Source organism: Adiantum capillus-veneris, chromosome 17 (genome assembly GCF_014529385.1).
Source record: "Adiantum capillus-veneris isolate H3 chromosome 17, ASM1452938v2, whole genome shotgun sequence".
Taxonomy (NCBI): domain Eukaryota; kingdom Viridiplantae; phylum Streptophyta; class Polypodiopsida; order Polypodiales; family Pteridaceae; genus Adiantum; species Adiantum capillus-veneris.
In genome coordinates this window covers 127,781,468-127,803,346 of record NC_140947.1, presented here as the reverse complement: position 1 = coordinate 127,803,346, position 21,879 = coordinate 127,781,468, and the positions used below count along the sequence as shown (strand labels likewise).

At 41.6% G+C, this 21,879-nt stretch overlaps 1 protein-coding gene across 1 annotated transcript; it reads right to left on the bottom strand.

Annotated features, from left to right (window-relative positions):
- Positions 1 to 5,068: 5,068 nt before the first annotated feature.
- LOC147438050 (uncharacterized) lies at positions 5,069 to 7,277 on the bottom strand. Its single transcript, XM_086486055.1, has 2 exons — positions 6,228 to 7,277; positions 5,069 to 6,125 (listed from the first exon to the last, which is right to left on the bottom strand). Exons 1-2 carry the CDS (start codon positions 7,015 to 7,017, stop codon positions 5,725 to 5,727), a joined length of 1,191 nt encoding a protein of 396 aa, XP_086342181.1. The 5' UTR covers positions 7,018 to 7,277; the 3' UTR covers positions 5,069 to 5,724.
- Positions 7,278 to 21,879: the final 14,602 nt, after the last annotated feature.

Sequence of the window (21,879 nt, the reverse complement as noted above, 5' to 3'; positions counted from 1 at the left end):
CTCTTCGGGGATTTGCCTAGTCAAGCACCATGATAATCACGGATTTTACTATATATAATTACGACCGCCGGGTTTTTTAATTTTCTCAGTGGGCCCACTCGGAAAATATAAAAAACTAGGCGGGCCTCAGGGGATATGCTTATACTTGGCGGGCTAACGAGATCTTTTGGTTTTTGTAGATCATCATTAGGATCACGTTAACAATTAACGTGATCATGTCTTTTTCTTGTGTAATTATTGATGTTATTAACATAATCACATGATCATGATCACGTTAATGAAATCCTTGAATGTTACGAGGATCAAAGAGAATTTGTTCAAAGTGACAGACAATGTTGGGCATTGTACCTTGCCTCCACAATACATTTATGAAACATTTCCGGATTACGTACAAAAAGTAAAGGCTATCCTTGAGGGAAAAAGTAAAGGGGTAAGAAAAAGAGGTCGTACTATGGGAAGAGAAGATCCAATGGATGAAGAAGAAACTATTACAAATCAGGAGAGGGATATGATGGGATTTGAGAATAGAGATCATAATTCCTTTAATCCTTGTTTCCAGAGTGAAGTGCAGGATACAACATCCTTAAAAGTAGGTTCATCTAGTTATGCATATAATTCAAAGAGAAATTGTACTGATGGTATTGGAAGAGGGTTATCTATGGATCAAACACTCCATCAAACTTATGATACAAAGTGGTTATACATGATGCATTTGAAGTGGACGCAAGAATTTCTGGCATGTGGTATACCATTCAATGTTTTGCACAACCCTATCTTCAAAGATGCATTGATGGAGCACCGCCAAAAAAGGATTTGTCCCCGAGTGTCAGTATTTTTAGAATCCATTGACATGTCCTTGAAGGAAAAATCCATTCTCTTTATTTCAAAGATCTATGAGCATGCCATATCAAAAGCTAGAGGGCCAAAGAATGTGACAACCATCATCATCGACAATGCTACAAATTACAAAGATGCAGGTCTTCAATTCAAGAAAAGTACCCAGAATCAACATGGGTACCATGCGGTGCACGTACTATCAATCTACTTTTGAAAGATATTGGTAAACTTGACAAAATAAAACTACATTGTTGGAATCAAAGACAATAGTAAAGTTCATTACAGAGAGTTGATTTTCATATGCTCTATTTAGAACAAAGTTGTCTAACAATGTATTACAAATCTTTTGTGCAACTTGATTGCTATTGCATGTTATGTGTTGTCAACACTGAAAGATTTTTGACATGCGTTGGTGGAGACAATTGTTGCAGACAAGCGATGGTATGCATGGCTTAGCAAATATCCTAGCTACCAAGCTACAACATTAAGGTTTCATCAACTCATCAATTCTCCAGTGTTTTGGAAAACTGTGACAAAGGTTGTCAATGTTATTAAATCCTTTGTGGACCTGTTGTGCTTGGTGGATAAAGAATCTTTTGTCTTTGGAAAAGTGTATTGGTATATGTCAAAATACATTGCAAAGCTCAAGGACTTTCAAGGCTACACTAGTAGAGATAAAACATTTCTAGTTTCATTCACAAAATCTCAATGGGTGCAAATGTACACGCCGTTACACAGCACAATAAAAAGAGAAATAGATTAAAGCCAAAACAAGCTGAGGCTTTGGTATATGTGTTTTGTAATATGAGATTGTTACATGCTCCAACCAACATTGCAATGAGAGCAACTGAACATTGTTTTGGTAGTATAAAGCAAACGCATGAGGCAATTGTTGTTGAGGTGCAAAGCGGCGGTGAATGGGAGGTGGCTTCAACATGTTTAGACATGGAAGACATTGATGACATGATTCTGGTGTTTGATTGTGACGACATTGTTTAAAAACACCTTTGTTACAACGTACTTATAATCAGCTTGAATTTGTTGGCCGTATCTTATGATCTCTCTCTTTTTGCCATGTCACTTTGTGTCGTATGATTTTCAATCACTTTTATTTTATACTTATTGTATAGAATTTATAACCACGACAAAAAAGAGACAAAGTGTTTAATATTAGAGTTGATTATGTAAAATAATTACAAAAAGTTGTCTTGGAGGATTACAACAATATAATGTATAGCTTTTACAACTCAGCATGCTGAGTGAGATCTGTCAAAATATCATTCAAGTAAAATTCATCAAAGCCAAGAGATGCAGAGTTCGTCAGTGCAGCCAAAAATGCGTCGATATTGGGTGTGATAACTCTAACATCATCTTCTGCAAGGGGACAAAACTTCTCGTTGCACTTTGCAAGCTTGCTTTGAGCTAGTGCAAGCTCTCTTTTGGTGGCATCAAGCTGTGTCTCAAGCTCTAACACCTTCAATCTTAAGCCAGCAAGAGTTTCACCTTGGCTTGCTAGACAAGTCTAACTCTTCTTGATTCCTACCATTTACATTTGATGAAACATTAGGACCTTTTAGGGACTCTTCATGTACGCAAAAAACTGAGCTCTTCATTGATTTATCAAAAGCAGGAGGATTTACAAGTGGTATAGTATGACCAGACTCACTAGCATCTATATACATGCTCTTTTCCTTGTAGGTGAAGTAGATTCTCCTTTCAGGGAACTTCATGTTGACAACCATGTGGTTGAACCATGGTGCCCCTAGGATAGTTAGAGAGGAGAGATGAAAAAGTCTTCTTTGTCAACATAGCTTTGGACATGAAGCTTTAACTTCCCAATCAAGGGAATAATGGAGGCTTGTTGTCCCTTGAAAGCAGTATCGGCAATTATAGTATCTCCCATCTTGAAAGCTTAAATGCCCAACTTGGTGGTTGATTTCATTGACATGAAATTGTGAGTAGAGCCAAGGTCGAATAAGATGAAGACATCATGCTCCCTTACCTTTCCCCAAGCATAGGAGAGAGATGATCATTTGCAATGAGCATCCTCTTTTGGAGCTTCGATGGTGGAAGCTCTAGGAGTCTCATTGTGGGCATTTCTCTTTGGACAAGAACAATAGCCATGTCCTTGCTCTCCACTCGCAAAACATTTAAGGTCCTTGCAAAAAGATTCAAGCTCTTTAGGAGAGAGTTTATTTTTACCCTTATAAACTCCCTTCTCCTTGGACCGATTGTTGTTGTTGTTGTCGTTGGAATTGCCTTGGGAAGAATTTTGGGCATTGGTTTTCCCCTTTGCATTACTTTTGTCTTTGCTTTCCATAGGCTTGACATTCCTTCTAGACCCTTTTTGGAAATTGATGCGCGAAGCAACCATAGTGTGGTGGATTACTTCGGTGATAGAACCAGACCGTTGGGAGTTGCGGTAGAGAAACCAACAGCTCTAAACCAATGTAATGGAAATGTCCTATGAACTTTGAGAATAGCATAATTAGGAGAATTAAAGAGAGTATTTTTGTGAGACCCCTTTGAGAACATAGAGGGTGAACTTATTTGATGGTAGCAACATAACCATAGTACTTAATTAACTTGGCATGAACAATACTTTTGCAAGAGAGAGACAGTGTTTAGAGAACTTGACAACAATTGAGGACCGGATTTATGTGGAGCCGGTCCCCCCCTCCAATAGGCTTTTGTGTTATAGATCCTTCCATAAAGAGAGATTTGGTACAATACAATCTTTATGTTCCTTGTGACCTAGGTGGTGCAATGAAGATGGAAAGCTTCATGCATCACGAGCATAACATAGACTTTGTAAAAAGCATAAACTATCCCCAACCTCGGTCCCAAGGCCTCAAACACCTTCAAAAGGTGGAGAGAGCTAGCGGGAAATGAGGGTAGGGAAGAGGAAGAAGAAATATTCATAGGAGAAAGAAATAGTTCCTCACTTATCATCACTCTTCTTGCTAGCATAGTAATGAAGATGGAGAAGATGGCAAGCTTAAGCATTGACGCATGGCTCTTGGTTGGATTTTCATTCCATAGCCAAGAGTGTTGGTGTAGGCTCTCAACTTCTCTACTAGCTTGGAGAAGGAGATGGAACTCTTGCACTTTGCACTTTACACAATGAGAGAGAGAGAGAGAGAGAGAGAGAGAGAGAGAGAGAGTGTGTGTGTGTGTGGGAGAGTATACCCCCCAAGCTAGCCCCCTTCTTGCTTTGGTCGACCCCCTCTTCTAGCACTCTCTGGCATTTGATTGGACCTCCTCAAGCTTGGCCAATCACAAGCCTAGTGCATATCAAGCAACAAGGTTAGCCCTAAGACAAGTGTCCCCCTTTCCCCTTTGAGAGAGAGGACTTGATAAATACAAAGACAATTAATTAAATTAACTAAGTTATCATTGGACCCCTTAGGAGGCCAACCAATTATAGATTTTAGGCACACTATGAGAGCAACGTGAGAAGGAGGTTGACAAGTGTCCCTACTGCTTTCTTTGTACCAAAGGTACCTTGTGTGAGGGTGTATGTGTTCTCTCTCTAGCCCCTACAAAGAGGGCTCGGCCCCTCATGAGTAAGGATCATGCATTGACTTTTTGAAGCCTTACGCCTTTAAGCACCTTAGTCATGCAACACCTTAGCACCTTAGTCATCAAACACGACAATCACATCAAGCACCTTAGTCAGCAAGCACGACAATCACCTTAATCAGCAAGCACTACAAACACCTCAATCTTGGGCCGGGTTCCCACTTCAAGCACAACTCTATCTTACTTAAGGACAAAGGACTTTTAACACTAACCTTTGGATGTCTTTAATGAAGTAAAACCTAAGGTCTCTTGGACATATCATCCCTCATTTGGACCCCTTTACCTTTGGCCCCGTGTTGCGATAGACCCGTAAGCACATGTCTATATTCTAACCCTTGTTCCTATCTATTCTCCCACATTAAATGATCAGTTAAATATGAGAATCATTTGGGTTGATTAGATATTAGATTTTATGACATCAGATTAACCGACCTCAAACTAGCTAGTTTTACTTCTATATAGTATATTAGGAGATGACGCGTATACTCCAATTTTGTAGATTATGAACAATAGTGCTAAGGCATGCTAATTAAAACACGGTTTTCTTAAAGAAAGTATGTTTTGTTTTTTTGAAGGCAAAGGGTTGCGGCAATCAAAGCTTTACACAAAAATTATAAGCTGGTTAACAAGGAGATCAAAACGACTAAAATTTGACATTGATCGAAATTGCGGTCAAGTGAAACTACAACATAGATTTTCTCGACTATCAGAACTCAAAATTGGATTTTAATTTCCACTAAAGCATTAAGCACCACTATGAGGACAAGGGTCATGGGCAGAGCCTGGGCAAGGGGCTATGTGCTCATATGGTATGGCAAGGGGACCTCATATAGTATAGGGTTTGGTTGAGCGGAGAATTGTATACCATATTCCCTTCGTCCTCTCAACCACAAATCTCCGTCTTTGTTTGCTTGTGTGCGAGAGTGTGTTGGTAGAATGGGGCTACTTCTCTCTAGGTAACCTCTTCCAAGTTGTTGGGGTTGATTTATAGAGCAAAGCATCTACAACTGCACAAGTGGATCCACACATCTCCCCCACTTTCTTGAAATCAAGCCAACTAAGCAAAAACCCTAAACAGAGAAAAACAATTCCTCTCTCTCTCTCTCTCTCTCTCTCTCTCTCTCTCTCATGTATAAGGCACACTTGGCCTTTATTTCACAAAATAAAGTGATACATTGTACTAGCCAATGATCACTTGGCCTTTATTTGGCTTGCTTGCAACCACTGATCTGCACTATCTAGATGTTGAAGACTTGCAGCTAACGTCTGGCAGACTATTTTGTCAGAGGCAGTTACGCACAACTCCTAGTAGTGAGATCCACCATCATATGGTGGAGGAGATTGCCCAGGCTTAGGCGCAGGTACTGCAGGCTCCGGGGTATAGGCCGGTGGCGGCTTTGAGCTGCACTTCTTGGGTGCAAACGCAAAAGGCCCCACCGAGAACATCAGGTTCTCTGACGAGGCGAACGTTGGGATGGATTCAAGCGGGCCTCCAGTCTTGCCCATGTTGATATCTGTTGCTGTGCTACACTCTTTAAGGGGCGATGATACCCAAAAGACTACACAGTCATCAATGGGTGAAGTCTTCTTGAAGTTGAAGTGCGGCACTGATATAAGGAAGAAGCCATTTGAGTCCGTAGTTGCGGTGGCATAAAAGAAGCTCTTGTACCTGGGACCAGTCTGGCATACTAGCTTCACCTTGGCACCTATATGAAGGCATAATAAGCATCAGTAATCAAGTCATTAACGCAAAGCAGTACTGAAGAGAAGACAAGACTCGCTAGCAAAGCCGAGCAAGAAAGACATACCAGAAATGGGCTTGGCATTGGTGAGTGAATCGCTACCAACATATTTGCAATTTTGGCATGAGACCACTCCTTCCACTGAGATGGACTTGGGTACTACCTTTGAAGGATAAGGCGTCGGGTGCTTGTCGTCCTTGCCATGGTTACCTCGAGGCTCTTTCTCAGGTTTATCATAGCCACTACCAGGGTGCCCCTTATCATCTTTCTTAGGCCCCTTGCCATCACACTCATCGTCATCTTTGGGCTTATCCTTACCATACTTCTTGCCATCATCTTTTTCATCCTTTTTGGGCTTTCCATATCCACCCCAGTACTTGCCATCGTCTTTTGAAGGTTTGCCATATCCACCACTATGCTCATCATCATCATCGTCATCATCATCATCATCATCGTGCTCTGGCTTTCCATGGCCATATTTGCCGCCATAGTAGTCCTCATTGTCGTCGTCATCCTCATCAGGCTTACCACCTTTCTCATAAGTGGGCTTGTCATTAACATCCTTATCTCTATCATTCTTCTTTGGGGCTGACTTCTCATAGCCCTCCTCATCATCATCATCGTCATCATCATCTTCCGGCTTGCCATACCGACCCCTGCTTTTGTCCTCGTGGCCATAGCCATGGTGAGCAGGTTTTGTGTCATCATCCCCTTCATTATCATCATCATCTAGATGAGGGGCTCCATCATAAGTATAAGAATTGGCGTGTACAGTTGCTACAGACAGAAAAACAAAGAGCGCAAGAAGGCCAAGAATAAGGAAATGTCTGATGCGCAGTGGGGAAGCCATGCTCATAAGGTCAGCAGCTTCTTTATCAAGAAGAAATGCACTTAGTAGTTGGTACGGATAGAGAAGAGGACTACCTGGTGCATTTATAGGAGAGCTGCTGCGCACGTTATGGGAGTATCACCATAGCTTTTCAACACATGGGCTCTTTCCAGAACGATCAACGTCGTGCTGCTCTTATCTGCAGAACAAGAGAAGGACGTGCTGAGGAGCTCTGCGGCATTCCGCCGACGCGCACAGGCAAAAGTCAGCTTGCTCTCTCGCATCACATCTTGAGTTCAAAACCTCTCAATGTTCATGTTAAAATGTCTTTATCTTGGTCAAGCGAGGCTTAGTTGGCTTAGTTATCTATCTATCTATACTATTATAAAAGGGGGGGCCCTGACACGTCTCATGATCTGCTTCGTCCATAGTGTACTCTGTAGCCTCCGGGCACATAGCAAACAGAGAGAGAAAGAGCAACTTGGCTCAATCCTGAGCTAACTATAAAACTTAATCCAATGGCGCAGAGCACTAGCCTTGCTATTATCGAAAAAAGAACAGTACTGTCCCAACTAAAAAAAGCGATGCCATCAATCTTGCTATCGTCGAAAAAACAAAAAACTAGTGCTACCCCAAGTAAAAAAAAGTGCCTCATCTCCAAAAAAGCCAACCTTGCAAGTCATATTAAGTGGTGGGTAGTTACAAGGCCTTCAAGTCACCAAAGCAGACCAGGCTCGATGATACATTGACTCCATTAACTCCGGATCCCAAGTGGCCTCACATGCTAGTATGAAACATGTTGTCTCAACAAGTAAAGAGTGTCTCCGATACCATGGGTGATGCATCAACCTATGCTCTCACTATCTCTTACATGATGGCTTGAGACAAACCATCCATGACAATGTCAATATCTTTGGGAGTTGTAACTTGTGATCAGATGGTTGAGCCTAGTGTCCATGCAGGGTTGCAACCTTCACTGCTGCAGGTGTAATTATTGTGCCCAATGTCTAGCCCCTCGTACGGAGCTCTTGGAAATTCGAATGATGACATTGTCTCTCTATGCAAAATTGGTCGTTAGATGACGCTAATTAGGGCACATTGTAGAGCTTTCTCAGATTTTGCATTGAAATAACTAAGTAAGAGAGACTCGAAAATTGGTCGTTGGATGATGCTAATCAACGTTTGCTGTGCAGAGATTTCTCATATTTTTCATTGGAATAACTAAGTAGGAGAGACTCGCGAGTGTAGTCCTAACAACATCATACTATTATTTCATATATTGGCTCTTATCTAGAACAAGAGAAGGACGTGCTGAGGAGCTCTGCGGCATTCCGTGAATGCGCACAGGCAACAGTCAGCTTCCACAGTCAGTCTCTCTCTCTCTCTCTCTCTCTCTCTCTCTCTCTCTCTCTCTCTCTCTCTCTCTCTCTCTCTCTCTCTCTCTCTCTCTCTCTCTCTCTCTCTCTCTCGCATCACGCCCTGAGTTCAAAACCTCTCAATGTTCACATTAAAATTTCTTTACATTAGTCAAGCAAGGCTTAGTTGGCTTAGTTATTAGTTATCTATACTATTATAAAAGGGGGAGGGATTTCGACCCCTGACACGTGTCATGAGCTCCTTTGTTCGGTAGTGTACTCTACAGCCTCCGTGCACACATCGAGCAGAGAGAGAAAGAGAGAAGAAGAAGAAGAGAAGACAGAGAGAGAGAGAGAGAGAGAGAGAGAGAGAGGTGGGCGAAGCCCGCTGGCCGTACTAGTAGATATAACTAAGCCAACTATGCCAGGACAAAGAATTAAAAGCATAATGAGCCTCTTGCATGGTCACTCAAGGCTTAGTTATTCATCCATCCTCCCAACTACGCCTTGAACCTCACAACTATGCCAAAATCGACATAGTTACAAAGGGTGGGCATAGTTATTCATTTAATGCTCCTTTTTGCTTGTGACCAAGAATGAGGCATAGTTATTTTTTCAAATAACTGATAACTAAGCCTCTCGTTGTCGTGCCATGGCACGTGTATAATGTGAAACTAAAATATCTACCTCACTCCCAATGCTTTTGTTATGTGGGACCAAATGTTATGATGTACATAGTGTGATATATGCAAAAATAAATGTCACGGTTGCAGTTCTGTATATACCTTGCTAGGACAGCAAGGCCCTAGACGTGGCACTATGGCATGTTTTTTCACATAAATATATGCCTACTTTGATTTAGAAATGTACAAATTAAATGTCAAGTGTATCGAAGTGGCACGTTCATTTTGCCTAGAAAGTTCATTGCAAACGATCTCGCCTAAAAACAGTAGGTTTCATGCGCGGGTGTAAGAGATGCTTCTAGAGTGCTTTACAATTGGTAAAATGAAGTTCAAGATGAAATTTAAGCCCAATGGATTTTTCCACAATTTTAGGGATTTTTCTCGGCTTGTTTCGGCCTTTTATGGGGGGGAAAGGGCATTTTAGGCCAAAATTAGTCAAAAAAGGCTCAAAATTTCACATCACTCATGGTACCATGACTATGAGGAGTGAGGGAACATTTTAGAACATCAATATCAACACTTTAAGATCCTCTGCAAAGGGATACAAATCCGGCACATATGGTATGCTAGTGTAGTCCCATGCTGTGAGGCCCCCAACTAGGGTTTTCCCTCTTCAAATACCTAATTGGGAATGTATAATGAAGTTATGAAGATTCCATGAAATGGCTAAGACGGAGAATTGAAGCGTTTGTATAGGGTTTTTATTAGGGCGAAAGAGCACTGCAACTGTGTAATTGGAAGCGAGGCTACACCAAATCATCACATACACAAGAGTTTTGAGTTGAGCTTGGTTCTTTTTCAAATATAATATTTCATGGCTGGAGTTTTTTATTTTGAGTGTGTTGTTAGCCTCAAATCTTCTATGACTTGCTTGATTTTGCTACGAGCTCTCACAGTTAGAGGCCTAGTGCTTTCCTAGCCGCACTCCGCACTTCTTGACACAAGTTTGGTGAGCCCGACGCGAAAGTAAGCTAGAGTGAGGGTTGAAAAGCTTCATTGAAGGTTTCAAATTAAATCTTTAAAGCTATGGAGCAGCATGAGCAACAGCGGGTTCGGTTTGATCCAGCTACAATGCAAATAATCCAAGCCTTTGTGGTGTTTATGCAGCAACAACAAGCTGCAGAAAGGAGGGAGCTTTCCTCCACCAAAGCACTTCAATCTGTGGTGAAGAAAATTGACCAATTTAATGGTAAAGATGTAACAAAGTATCTTTATGGATATGTAAAGGAGATGAGCTTCATCAAGTGCCCGAAGCAGAGAAGGTATGTCATAATAATCAATATCTAATTCTCCCAAATGATTTTCTCATGTTAAACTGATCATTTAGTATGGGGAAGTGACAGGGGAGAAAAAGCTAGAATATTGGTTAAGCTAGCAGACCGGCCACAGTAGGGATCCAAAGGAGGGAAAATAGAATTCCAAAGGTGGGGGCCATCTGCAAAAGAGCAATGTGCAACAATGGGCTTAAAAGACCCTAAGGTTCAGCCCATCAAGATTCCAAAATGCTAAGGTTCCAAAATTCAAAGGCTTTGTCCAAAGGTCAAAAGCCTAGGGAAATTGGATGCTTTGTGTGTGTCCCAAAAGTCTTTCTCAAGCCCTACAAAGGAGGGGGCGAGCCCAAGAAGTAGGGGATGAGAGAGAAACTCTCTCACACACACACACAACCTTCCTCTGTACACAAGGGGAAACAGGGACACATGTCAGCTCCCTAGCCCAGATGCCCACAAGGTGTACTCAAATCCTATTGGATGGCCTTGGAGGTGGACCAATGAGAATTAGGCTAGAGTAAGTCTAGTTTAATTAATTTAAAAACACTTAATAAAAGAACTAATAAGAATTAAACTCTCTGGAAGACTATTGGACAGTCTCCCTAGGGGTCCAATGAGCATTCAACAACCGAATTGCTTGCCTAATTCCTATTGGTCAGGAGACAAAGGGGTCCAATTAGAGTTTAGTTGCATTAATTAATTAGCAAAAGCTCTCACAAAAGGGGAAAGGGGGACACATGTCAGAAGGCTATCACTTATGCTGCTTAATTTCCATTAGCTGAGCCTGGGGAAGTCCAATAGGGAGTGAGCATGAGCAAATAGTAAGGGGGGTCGACCAAGAGAGAGAGGGGGCTGATTTATCAAAGGAATTATTCACTTACACACTCACACAAGCTCATGTGTAGAGTAAGAAAACTCTATCTCTGTTCTCAAGCTTTAATGGAAAGCTTATCACCTACTCCAACCTTGTGAGAAGGGAGGCCTACACCAACAACTCTTGGCTTTGGGATCCAAATCCAACCAAGATCCAAGCTTCAATGCATGCTCATATCCTCTACCATGCTAATAACTAAGCTAAGTTATGTTGATATGAGTGATTATGTGAGGAGATGTACATCTTTCTCGTAAGACTACTCCTTCTTCCTCTCAATCACTCTCATACCCCGCTAGCTCTCACCATCTTCGAAGGTGTGTGAGGTCTTGGGTCTGAGACCATGAGGGAATTGATGTTTTGTTTGATAAGTGTTTTGCTTAGTGCTTGAAGTTTCCATCTTCATTGCACTATCTAGTATTGAAGGAACACAAAGAATTGTATTGTAAAATGTCTCTCTTGATGGGAAAAACCATAATACAAAGCCTTTTGGAGGGGGGACCGGCTCCATGAAAATACGGTCCTCAACTGTTGTCAATTTCTTAATTCCTCTCTCTTTTGAAGTATTGTTCATGCTATCTAGCTAGGTGTTATGCTTTTTGTTTCTCTCTCCACCCAAGCACTCTTGTTATTCTCATTAGGAATCTATTCTAATGAAATGCTCACTATGTTCATGCTATAGTTACTAGGCCATTAAATGTTACATTGGTATCACAGAGATGAGGGCTTCACGGAGTCCTCTAAGCTACGCCATGTGGCTATGCACTTTCAAAAGTCTGCCAGACAATGGTGGTCTAGACTACAGGCCAACGGTGAAGCTCCACAAACATGGAAAGATTTAAGAGGCTTCCAATATTAAGCAGTTTTTGGCCACCGATACCAAAGAAAAAGTACTCACCAAATGGTGAAGCTTGAAGCTCTCTCCCTATGAATCCATTCAAAAATATGTAGACAAGTTTTGGGACTTACAACTCAAAGCCACTGTCTTCAAGAAGTTGGATTTTGGAGAGAAAAGGCAACAATTTTTTGCGGGCTTAACTGAAGAAATGGCGGAGTATGTCAACTCCCAAAGGCCACACACCATATCCGCGGTTATACACCATACTATGGTGGCTTCTCAAATCAATTTCCAAACGGGGGCTAAAAGAAATTTTAAGCCCATGGAAAACAACGGCTCCAATGAGCCTAAGGGGAAGGACAATTTCCAAAAGTCTCCTAAGGGAAATTTCAACAAAGCTAAAAGAAGGGAGTTTATAAAGGCAAAAATAAACTCTCTCCTAAAGAGCTTGAGCATTATCGAAAGGATAACCGTTGTTTCAAGTGCAGTGAGCAAGGGCATGCGTACCACGCTTGTCCCCAAAAGAACACCCGTCGAGCCTCCTAGGACTACCTTGGTCAAAATCCAAGAGGAGGAAACCCACCACAAAGGATATCCTCTATGGCATGCTCGGGGAAAGGTTAGAAAACATGATTCTTTGACCTACTCACAATTTCGTATCCACAGAGTTGGCCACCAAGCTATGCATACAAGCTTACGAGATGGGAGATGTCCTACCTGCAGACGGTTCTTTCAAGGGGCAAGAAGCTTCACTCACTCCCTTAATCGGGAAATTGAGGCTCCATGTACAAAGCTATGTGGACAAAGAGGACTTTTTTAATCTCTCCTCTCAAGCATGAGGATGTAATCCTAGGGGCACCATGGTTTGATTGCATGCCTGCCAATGTCAAATTCCTTGAAAGGAGAATCTCCTTTAGGTTCAAGGAAAAAGATATGTACATAGATGCTAAGGAAATGGGTAATAGCATACCCATTGTACATACACAAGCTTTCAATAAGTCAATAAAGAGCTCTATTTTTGTGTACATGATTTTTGTTAAAGACTCTCAAAATGAACCTAATGTTTTAGCAAAACAAAATAAACACAATCAAAAGGAATTAGAGCTATCCAATTTTCTCAAGGGGTTTCAAAATATCTTTATTCACGACATCCCTTGTGAGCTACCTCCTAAATGAGGCAATGATGACCATGCAATTGAACTTCTTCCACGAAGTTCACCGCCTAACAAACCTCCTTATAGAGTTTCTCAAGCTCCACAAGAGGAGATTATGCAAAAAGTGCATGATTTAGTTGAGAAGGGCATGGTTAGACCTAGATCATCTCCATTTTTTTCTCCTGTGCTACAAGTGTAAAAGAAAGACGGCACATATCGTATGTGTGTTGACTATAGAGCACTAAATAGGATCACTATCAAGAATAGGTTTCCCGTTCCATGGGTAGAATACCAATTTGATAAGCTACAACGGTCCACCTACTTCAGTAGGATTGACCTAAAAAGTGGCTATCATCAAATAAGGATAGTTGATCAAGACATTGTAAAGACTACATTTTTCACTACATTTGGTCTTTACGAATACATTGTCATGCCTTTTGGCTTGACCAATGCACCAACCACATTCAACCGGTTGATGGAGAAGCTATTCATGCCTCATCGAACCTTTACTGGAGTGTTCTTTGATGATATCATCATCTACTCTAATTCATTAGACAAACACAAGCAACACCTCTAGGTAATATTTCAAGTTTTAGAGAGAATAAACTTTATGTTAATCAAAAGAAAGGTGAATTTTTCTTACAAGAGATTCAGTATTTAGGTTACATTATCTCTCAAGATGGCATCCAAATGGATACATCAAAGTTAGAGGTAATAAAACGATGGACTAAACCAAGGAATCTTCATGAACTAAGAAGCTTCATAGGTATATGTGCATACTATAGACGCTTTCTAGCAAAGTCCTCACTGTTGGGGTATAAAGCCCAATGTGGTCGCCCAGGTAAGTGGGCGGGCCGCCAGGTATGTACACATATTCTTTTGTAAAAACCTAATAAGAACTCACTATGCTCTACACATTACAGTAGAGCGAGTTCACCATATCGTCGTGCTCTTCTTCTCGCACTCTCTCTCGCGTCGCACTTCCGCTCGTACTCCTTCAACTGGTATAAGAGCTCAGATCGAGGCTCGGGCAGCACTGCAGGAGTCTAGAGTCACCAGCTCAGATTGGAGTGAAATTCGACAGGCGAAGACACGGCCCCAATATCTCGAGGGAGCGCCCAAAGGGCTTGGTGCTGTCAGAATTTCATTCTGAGGTCATCTCGGCCACCGTTCGGCTTCGACAAAGGTCTGCGCAGGCCATTTTCGACTACGTGGTCTCGACGGGTGCAGATCCGACTCTGCAAATTTGGGGTTTTTCGGCCTACGAATGCAGGTGCTGAGGATATCGACACTCCCAGAGTGTTGATTTGTGGCTGTCTACACATCGAAGGACGGCTCACAGTTCTTAGAGGCGTGTCACATACGACATGGGCGCATCTACACAGACTGTAGGCGACATCCACTAGTTCATCAGGTAGCTTGTGTTTGCTGCTTGATATTCCAGATTTCATCCTGACATTGCAGGTACTTCCACATGGGATGTATTGTCAGAGATGATGTATGTCTGTTGAGGGTTTGCTGGCTGTGAGTCACGCAGCAAACAACCGCCGCAGCGGTTACAGCACACAGTGGGAAATTTGTGGATGTATGACTTTGTGGGAAGTCTATGTACTGTCAGATTTACTGCAGCCTTTGTTGAGGGTCGAGTGAGATTTTATTGAGCTGGGGGATTCTCGAATGTTGAGATCCTTTCGGTGATACAGGTCTTGGAGCGATCCCTCGAGCACCCTTAGATAGGCAGCTAGGATGTATTGACTGTGAGTTAGACAGTTGGGATTGCATCTTTGCTTTACTTCCGTTGAGGCATTGTCGCAGTCTATGCTTACAGGACAGTGATAGGACAGTCAGAGACAGTACAGGTGCAGGACAGGTTTACCCGCAGCTTACAGTGTCAGAGAGATAGTGTTTTTTGAGCTGTTTTTTGGTCTGTTTTTGAGTACACTAGAGCCATTTTACAAAGGAGACTCTGCCGAAATTTATGCAGAATCTGAAGCTTTCTTGGTTCATTTGACAGGTTGATATTGGTTCAGAGGTCAGTTTACAGGGGAAACTTTGCCGAATTTTTCCCAGGAAAGTAAACCACTGTGAAGCGTAGCTATGGTTGGATCACAGTACACTGCTCTTTACAATATCAAGAAGCTGGATGGAACCAATTTCCCATTGTGGAAGAAGCAGATTTGGCACGTGTTGGTACAAAAGAAGCAGATAAAACCTATAAAGCTCAAGGGGATAAAACCAGAAGATATGGACGAAGATGAATGGAGCGAAATGGATGAATTGGCACTTTCTACCATTATGCTGACTTTGCCAGAAAGCGTTTACTTCAATGTAGCAGACGAGATGTCGGCTTATCAAGCATGGTTAAAGCTGAGTGATCTTTATGAGAAGCAGAGTGCGGCTTCACAAGTATACTGGCTTAAGAAGCTTGTTGACTTGAAGATGAAAGAAGGGACACCTATGTCCAATCATCTGAATGAATTCAACACAATCTATAGTCAGTTGTCAGCTCAAGGTGTCAAGTTTGATGAACCTGTTAGAGCTATGTTCCTGTTGATCACATTGTCGGAAAGTTGGGACACTTTTCGCACAGCTTTGAGTAATTCTGCACCTCCAGATGGTTTGAACATAGCAGGTGTAGAAGGAAGTCTGCTTACTGAAGAAACCAATAGAAAGACAATGGACAAAGGCAAAGGAACAGCCTTAGTTGTCAGGGGAAGGACCAAAGAAAAGTACAAAGGTGGAAAGAGAAATCAGTCTCGTAGCAAGTTCCGCAGTGCTAAAGGCAAGAGTGACATAGAATGCTACCATTGTGGCAAGAAGGGTCACATGAAAAGAGATTGCAGAGAATGGAAAGCAGAAAAAGACAAAGAGAAAGCTGAAGACCATGGTGAGAAGAACAAGTCCTCAGTGAAGATTCAAGAAATAAATGTGACAAACACTGTTGTAGAGGATGACAGTCTAGTGTCAGGAGACATCTACTTCTTGAAGAATACAATGGACTCAGCTCTTCTTACAGCATCTGATGGAAATGCACTGAGTGACTGGATAATAGACTCAGGGGCATCACTTCATGTGTCTCCAAACAAGGAGTGGTTTACTTCTTATGTGACCACTAAAGATCATGTTCGGCTAGGCAATGGGCAGACATGTGAGATCTTAGGTGTTGGAGATGTTCAATTGAAGTTTCAGAATGGCTCTTCTTTCACGCTAAAGAATGTGAGACATGTTCCCGCAATTACAAAGAGCTTGATCAGCACAGGTTTACTTGATGATGCTGGCTACGTCACCACTTTTGGACAGAACATGTGGAAGATATCCAAGGGTTCTATGACAGTAGCACATGGAGTAAAGTCTGGAGGACTTTACATGATTTATGTATCAAATGTCTCTAAAAATGTAATCAATGTAACCGAGCAGTCGAATGTTTCTTTGTGGCATAGCCGGTTAGGACATATGTCCAAGAAGGATGGAAATCTTGTCTCGTTCTAGTTATTTTCTTGGCTTTTCATTTAATTATTTTGAATTCTGTGAACATTGTCTGTATGGTAAGCAAACACAGCAGCCACATAAGCATAGAAGCAGTAGAAGAGATACACAGTTGGCACTTGTTCATAGTGATTTGTGTGGACCTATGCCTAACCTATCTCTAGGGGGAGCTTCTTACTTTATGAAATTTATAGATGATTACTCGAGGAAAGTATGGGTTTACTTTCTCAAGCACAAGGATGAAGCGTTTAGTGTGGCAAGAAGCTTAAATGCTTACGCACTGACAATGGTGGAGAGTATGTTTCAAAGGCCTTTCAGGACTTTTGTGAGTCAAAAGGTATAAAACGTGAACTTACTGCTCCTTACAATCCTCCTCAAAATGGTGTTGCTGAGAGGATGAATAGGACAATACAAGAGAAGGTCAGAAGTATGTTGTCTAATGCACAGCTGCCAAATGGGTTTTGGGCTGAAACTGTATCAACAGCTGTTCATCTTGTAAATAGATCTCCTAGAAAGGTTTTGCAGAAGGATTCAGTGCCAGAGATGGTATGGTCAGGCAAAATGCCCTCATACAAGCATCTCAGAGTCTTTGGCTGTGAGCCATATACTCACGTTCCAAAGGAATTTAGGAACAAACTTGAGCCAACGAGTAGAAAGTGCATCTTTCTAGGCTATGGTAATTCTGGTTAGATGGGGTACAGACTTTGGGATCCCAAATCCAGAAAGGTTGTCCACAACAATGATGTTCACTTTAATGAATCCAAATATCATTCTAAACTAGAGAGGGTTGAGGAGATCAGAAGAGTTGTCTTCCAAGAAGATGGACCTGCACGTGCAAGACAAAATGTCAGGGCTCAAGAGGAGCAAGGACATGATAGAGTGGAACCACAGGTTGTGGCTGAGCCTGAGCTACCTTTTGTGCGTAGACATGGACGTGTCACGCGACCTCCTGATAGGTTTGTTCCATCTATTAACTATGTCATGTTGACTGATTGCAATGAGCCTTCATGTTACAAGGAAGCAGTGCAAATGAAGGACTCCGGGAATTGGCAATTGGCCATGCAGCCAGAGATGACAGCTCTGCATAAAAACCAGACATGGAAGCTAGTTAAATTACCATGGGGCAAAAAGGCTCTACCCTGTAAATGGGTTTACAGGTATAAGATCACCGCTCATGATAGTCAGCCAAAGTACAAAGCAAGGCTTGTTGCCAAGGGCTTTAAGCAAGAACAAGGCATTGACTTTGATGAAGTCTTCTCTCCGGTGGTCAAAATGACTACATTGAGATGCTTTCTTGCATTGGTTGCCATATTAGATTTGGTGTTGCACCAAATGGATGTCAAGACAGCGTTCTTGCATGGTGATTTAGATGTGGAAATTTACATGCAGCAGCCAGAAGGGTTTGTTGAGAAAGGCAAGGAAGATTGGGTATGCCAGTTGTTAAAGAGTCTTTATGGCTTAAAACAATCACCGAGGGCATGGTACCATAAATTCCACAAGTTTATGCTTTCTCAAGGCTACAAACGTAGTGAGTTCGATCACTGTCTATATACAAAGAAGGCTAAGGATGGTAGTTGGCTGATCCTTATTTTGTATGTGGATGACATGTTGATTGTTGGCAAGCACTTGGAAGAAATTTCAGCTTTGAAGTCAAAGATGGCAAAATCGTTTGACATGAAAGACATGGGTGAGGCAAGTCATATACTTGGTATGCGCATTGAGAGAGACAGAGCAAAGAAGTTGATTTGGTTATCTCAAACAGAGTATATTGACAAGGTTTTGCAATGTTTCAATATGGAGAAGGGAAAGGCACTGAGTGTTCCATTGCCACCATATGTGAAACTTAGCAAACAAGATTGTTCTGTGTCTGAGGAAGAACAGGCTGAAATGGATAAGATTCCATATGCGTCTGCAGTGGGTAGTTTGATGTATGCAATGATTGCTACTCGCCCAGACATTGTATTTGTAGTGGGAGTAGTAAGTCGATACATGTCAAACCCAGGCAAGAAACATTGGGATGCAGTGAAAGGAATATTGAGATACCTGAAAGCTACAAAGAGTATGCGTATATGCTATGGGAGTCAGAAGCTAAGTGTAAAGGGTTTTACAGACTCAGATTATGCAGGTGACTTAGACAACCGAAGGTCTACGTCAGGGTATGTCTTTACATTGGCTGGTGGAGCAGTATCATGGCGTTCTAGATTACAAGATTGTGTTACTCAGTCTACTACAGAGGCTGAATATGTTGCAGCATCAGAGGCATGCAAAGAATCAATTTGGCTTAATCGACTAGTAATAGATTTGGGAATCAAAGAAGAGATGCCTGTGTTATATTGTGATAGTCAAAGTGCTATACAATTGGCTCGCAATCCAGTTTATCACTCAAAGACAAAGCATGTGGATGTGAAGTATCATTTCATCAGGGAAATGCTCGAGGATAAGCAACTTCAGCTTGTCAAAGTTCACACCACAGAAAATCTTGCTGATCTACTTACAAAAAGGACTTCCCTCAAAGAGCTTTGCGCATTTTCGCAAGCAGTTAGGTGTAGGGTAGTACATCACTTCTCTACATCTCTTGTATATTAGCTTGTATAGTAGCTTCTCTCACACTTTAAGTACCACATTGGACTTTAAGTGGGAGGTTGTTGGGGTATAAAGCCCAATGTGGTCGCCCAGGTAAGTGGGCGGGCCGCCAGGTATGTACACATATTCTTTTGTAAAAACCTAATAAGAACTCACTATGCTCTACACATTACAGTAGAGCGAGTTCACCATATCATCGTGCTCTTCTTCTCGCACTCTCTCTCGCGTCGCACTTCCGCTCGTACTCGTTCACTCACTAATAGCAAGATCATTACATGACCTAACAAAGAAAAACGTTAAGTACACATGGTCTCCCAAGGAGAAAAATCCGTTCAAAAAGCTTAAGAAAATCTTATCTCTCAACCTGTGCTTACACTACCGGATCTCTCAAAGCCATTTGACGTCCAATGTGATGCTTGTGGTGATTGCCTTGGAGCTGTTTGCTCCAAGAAGGGCACGCCATAGGCTATGAAAGTCGAAGGCTCGACCCTGCTGAGCAAGCTCTAGGAATATATGAAAAGGAACTCCTCGCAGATCTACATGCCTTAGACTCATGGAAGCACTATTTATTGGGGACTCCTTTCATTCTACGAATGGATCACCAAAGTCTTAAGTACTTCATGACACAGACCAAGCTCTCCGACAAACAAATGAGGTGGGCAAATTTCCTTTCGTAATTTCATTTTCATATTGCTCACATTGCTGGCAAGCGTAATCAAGTAGCTGATGCACTCTCAAGACGGCCAAGAGTGAATGCGGTTTCCATAGCAACTCACAATGATCTATCTTCTATGATAGTGGATTATGCTATTGATCCCAATTTTAGAGATGTGATTTCAGCCCTTGAATTAGGGAAGAAAGAGGAACCATTTACTTTACAAGATGATTATCTTCTCTATGGCAATAGATTTTGAGTTACTAGCTCACTACGTGAGAAAGTAATGTATGAATCTCATGCTCCTCCTTGCGCAAGGCATAGAGAGATTCAGTCTACCCTAAAAAGGATTGAAACATATATCTATTAGCCTACCATGAAAGAAAACATACAAGAGTATGTTTCTAAATGTGTGGTATGCCAAAAGACAAAGTTTGATAGAGGGAAGCAACCTGGATTGATTCAACCTTTGCCAATCCCTAATTCACCATAAGGGAGCCTATCCATGGATTTTATCTTTGGATTGCCTAAGTCTATCTATGTGAATACGGGAATATGGAGGATAGTGGATAGGCTTAGTAAACTAGCTCATTTTATACCTGTCAAAAAGACTATCAAAGCCCATCAAATGGCAACCCTCTTCATTTCACAAATCTTCAAGTATCATGGATTGCCAATTTCCATAGTGTCGGATAGAGATCCTAGAATGACCAGTAATTTTTGGAAGGGTCTCTTTGAGAATTTAGGAACAAGGCTAAACTTCTCTTCAGCCTATCACCCGCAAACGGATGGCCAAAGTGAAATAGGTAACCTAACAATTCTCTATCTACTAAAAGCCTATGTAACGGAAGTAGATCAAATATCCCAATGGGAGAAGTACTTACCCTTAGTGGAGTATGCCTACAATAACACTGTACATACTTCCGCGGGAAAAGCAACTTTTGAGGTAATTGAGGGAAGATCAAAAAGTCCCTTGCTATTTAAGGTACACGGGAAGATCTTCATTGCAGATGAGTATAGCCGAGACCTACAAGAATCTTTCGAAATGATTAAGGATGCTATCTCTATCTCACAGCAAAGGCAAAAGGCTGCTTCTGACAAGCACAGAAGAGCCCAAGCCTTTTAAGAAAATGATTGAGTCTTATTAAAATTTCCCAAGGCTCGATTAAGGCACACAACGGGTAAGAATCATACGGGACACGAAAAGTACTATGCTAAGTTAGCAAAAAGGTACTATGGTCCCTTCCAGATTCTTAGGCCAATGAATGAGATGACATATCAACTCAAGTTGCCCAACCATTGGCTCATACACAATGCTTTTCATGTGAGCCTACTAATGCCTCACAAAGGAGAGCCACCTCAACAACCAACTATTGAATATCGACCGGAGATTGAGGACCAAGAAGAGGTGTTGCAGCCCGAGTCCATCCTCCGACATGAAGACAAGGTACTAAGAGGCGGTAAGACTATCTGATGATATCTTATTAAGTTTAAGAATTATCCTTTTGAAGATGCTACATGGATGCAAGGCATACAATTAAAGGATAACCTAAACCTTGTCAATGCTTACAATGTTTCCCAAGAGTAAGCAAATGTACAAATTTCAAAAATAAACAAAGTTTTTGTCTTATAAGACTCTCTTTTTCTTTATTGTGCACAATTGTGAAGTAGTATGCATGCTTACATCAAGTTTGCAGAGACGACGTGTCCCAAACACCAAGTAGATCATGTCACTCTATTATGGAAGATTGATAGGACTAATGTTCAGACATGCTTGTGGTAGCTTACGCTCTCAAGCGCCAAATGGACTAGTCATCCATTCTGGAACGATGTCGTAGGGTAACATAGGGATCCTCTACCCGCTAGGAAAAAGGACTTATGAATATGCTTTTTCTTATCTACCCCATAGTCAAGATGACTATAATTGCAAGACAGAGGTAATGTCATAATAATCAATATCTAATTCTCCCAAATGATTTTCTTATGTTAAACTGAT

Bases quoted from the DNA above. Each gene is read 5' to 3' on its own strand.
- LOC147438050 (XM_086486055.1), bottom strand. From the start codon at position 7,017: ATGAGCATGGCTTCCCCACTGCGCATCAGACATTTCCTTATTCTTGGC. The intron at 6,126-6,227 runs GTATGTCTTTCT...GCCTTCATATAG, and splicing joins CAATGCCAAGCCCATTTCTG to GTGCCAAGGTGAAGCTAGTA.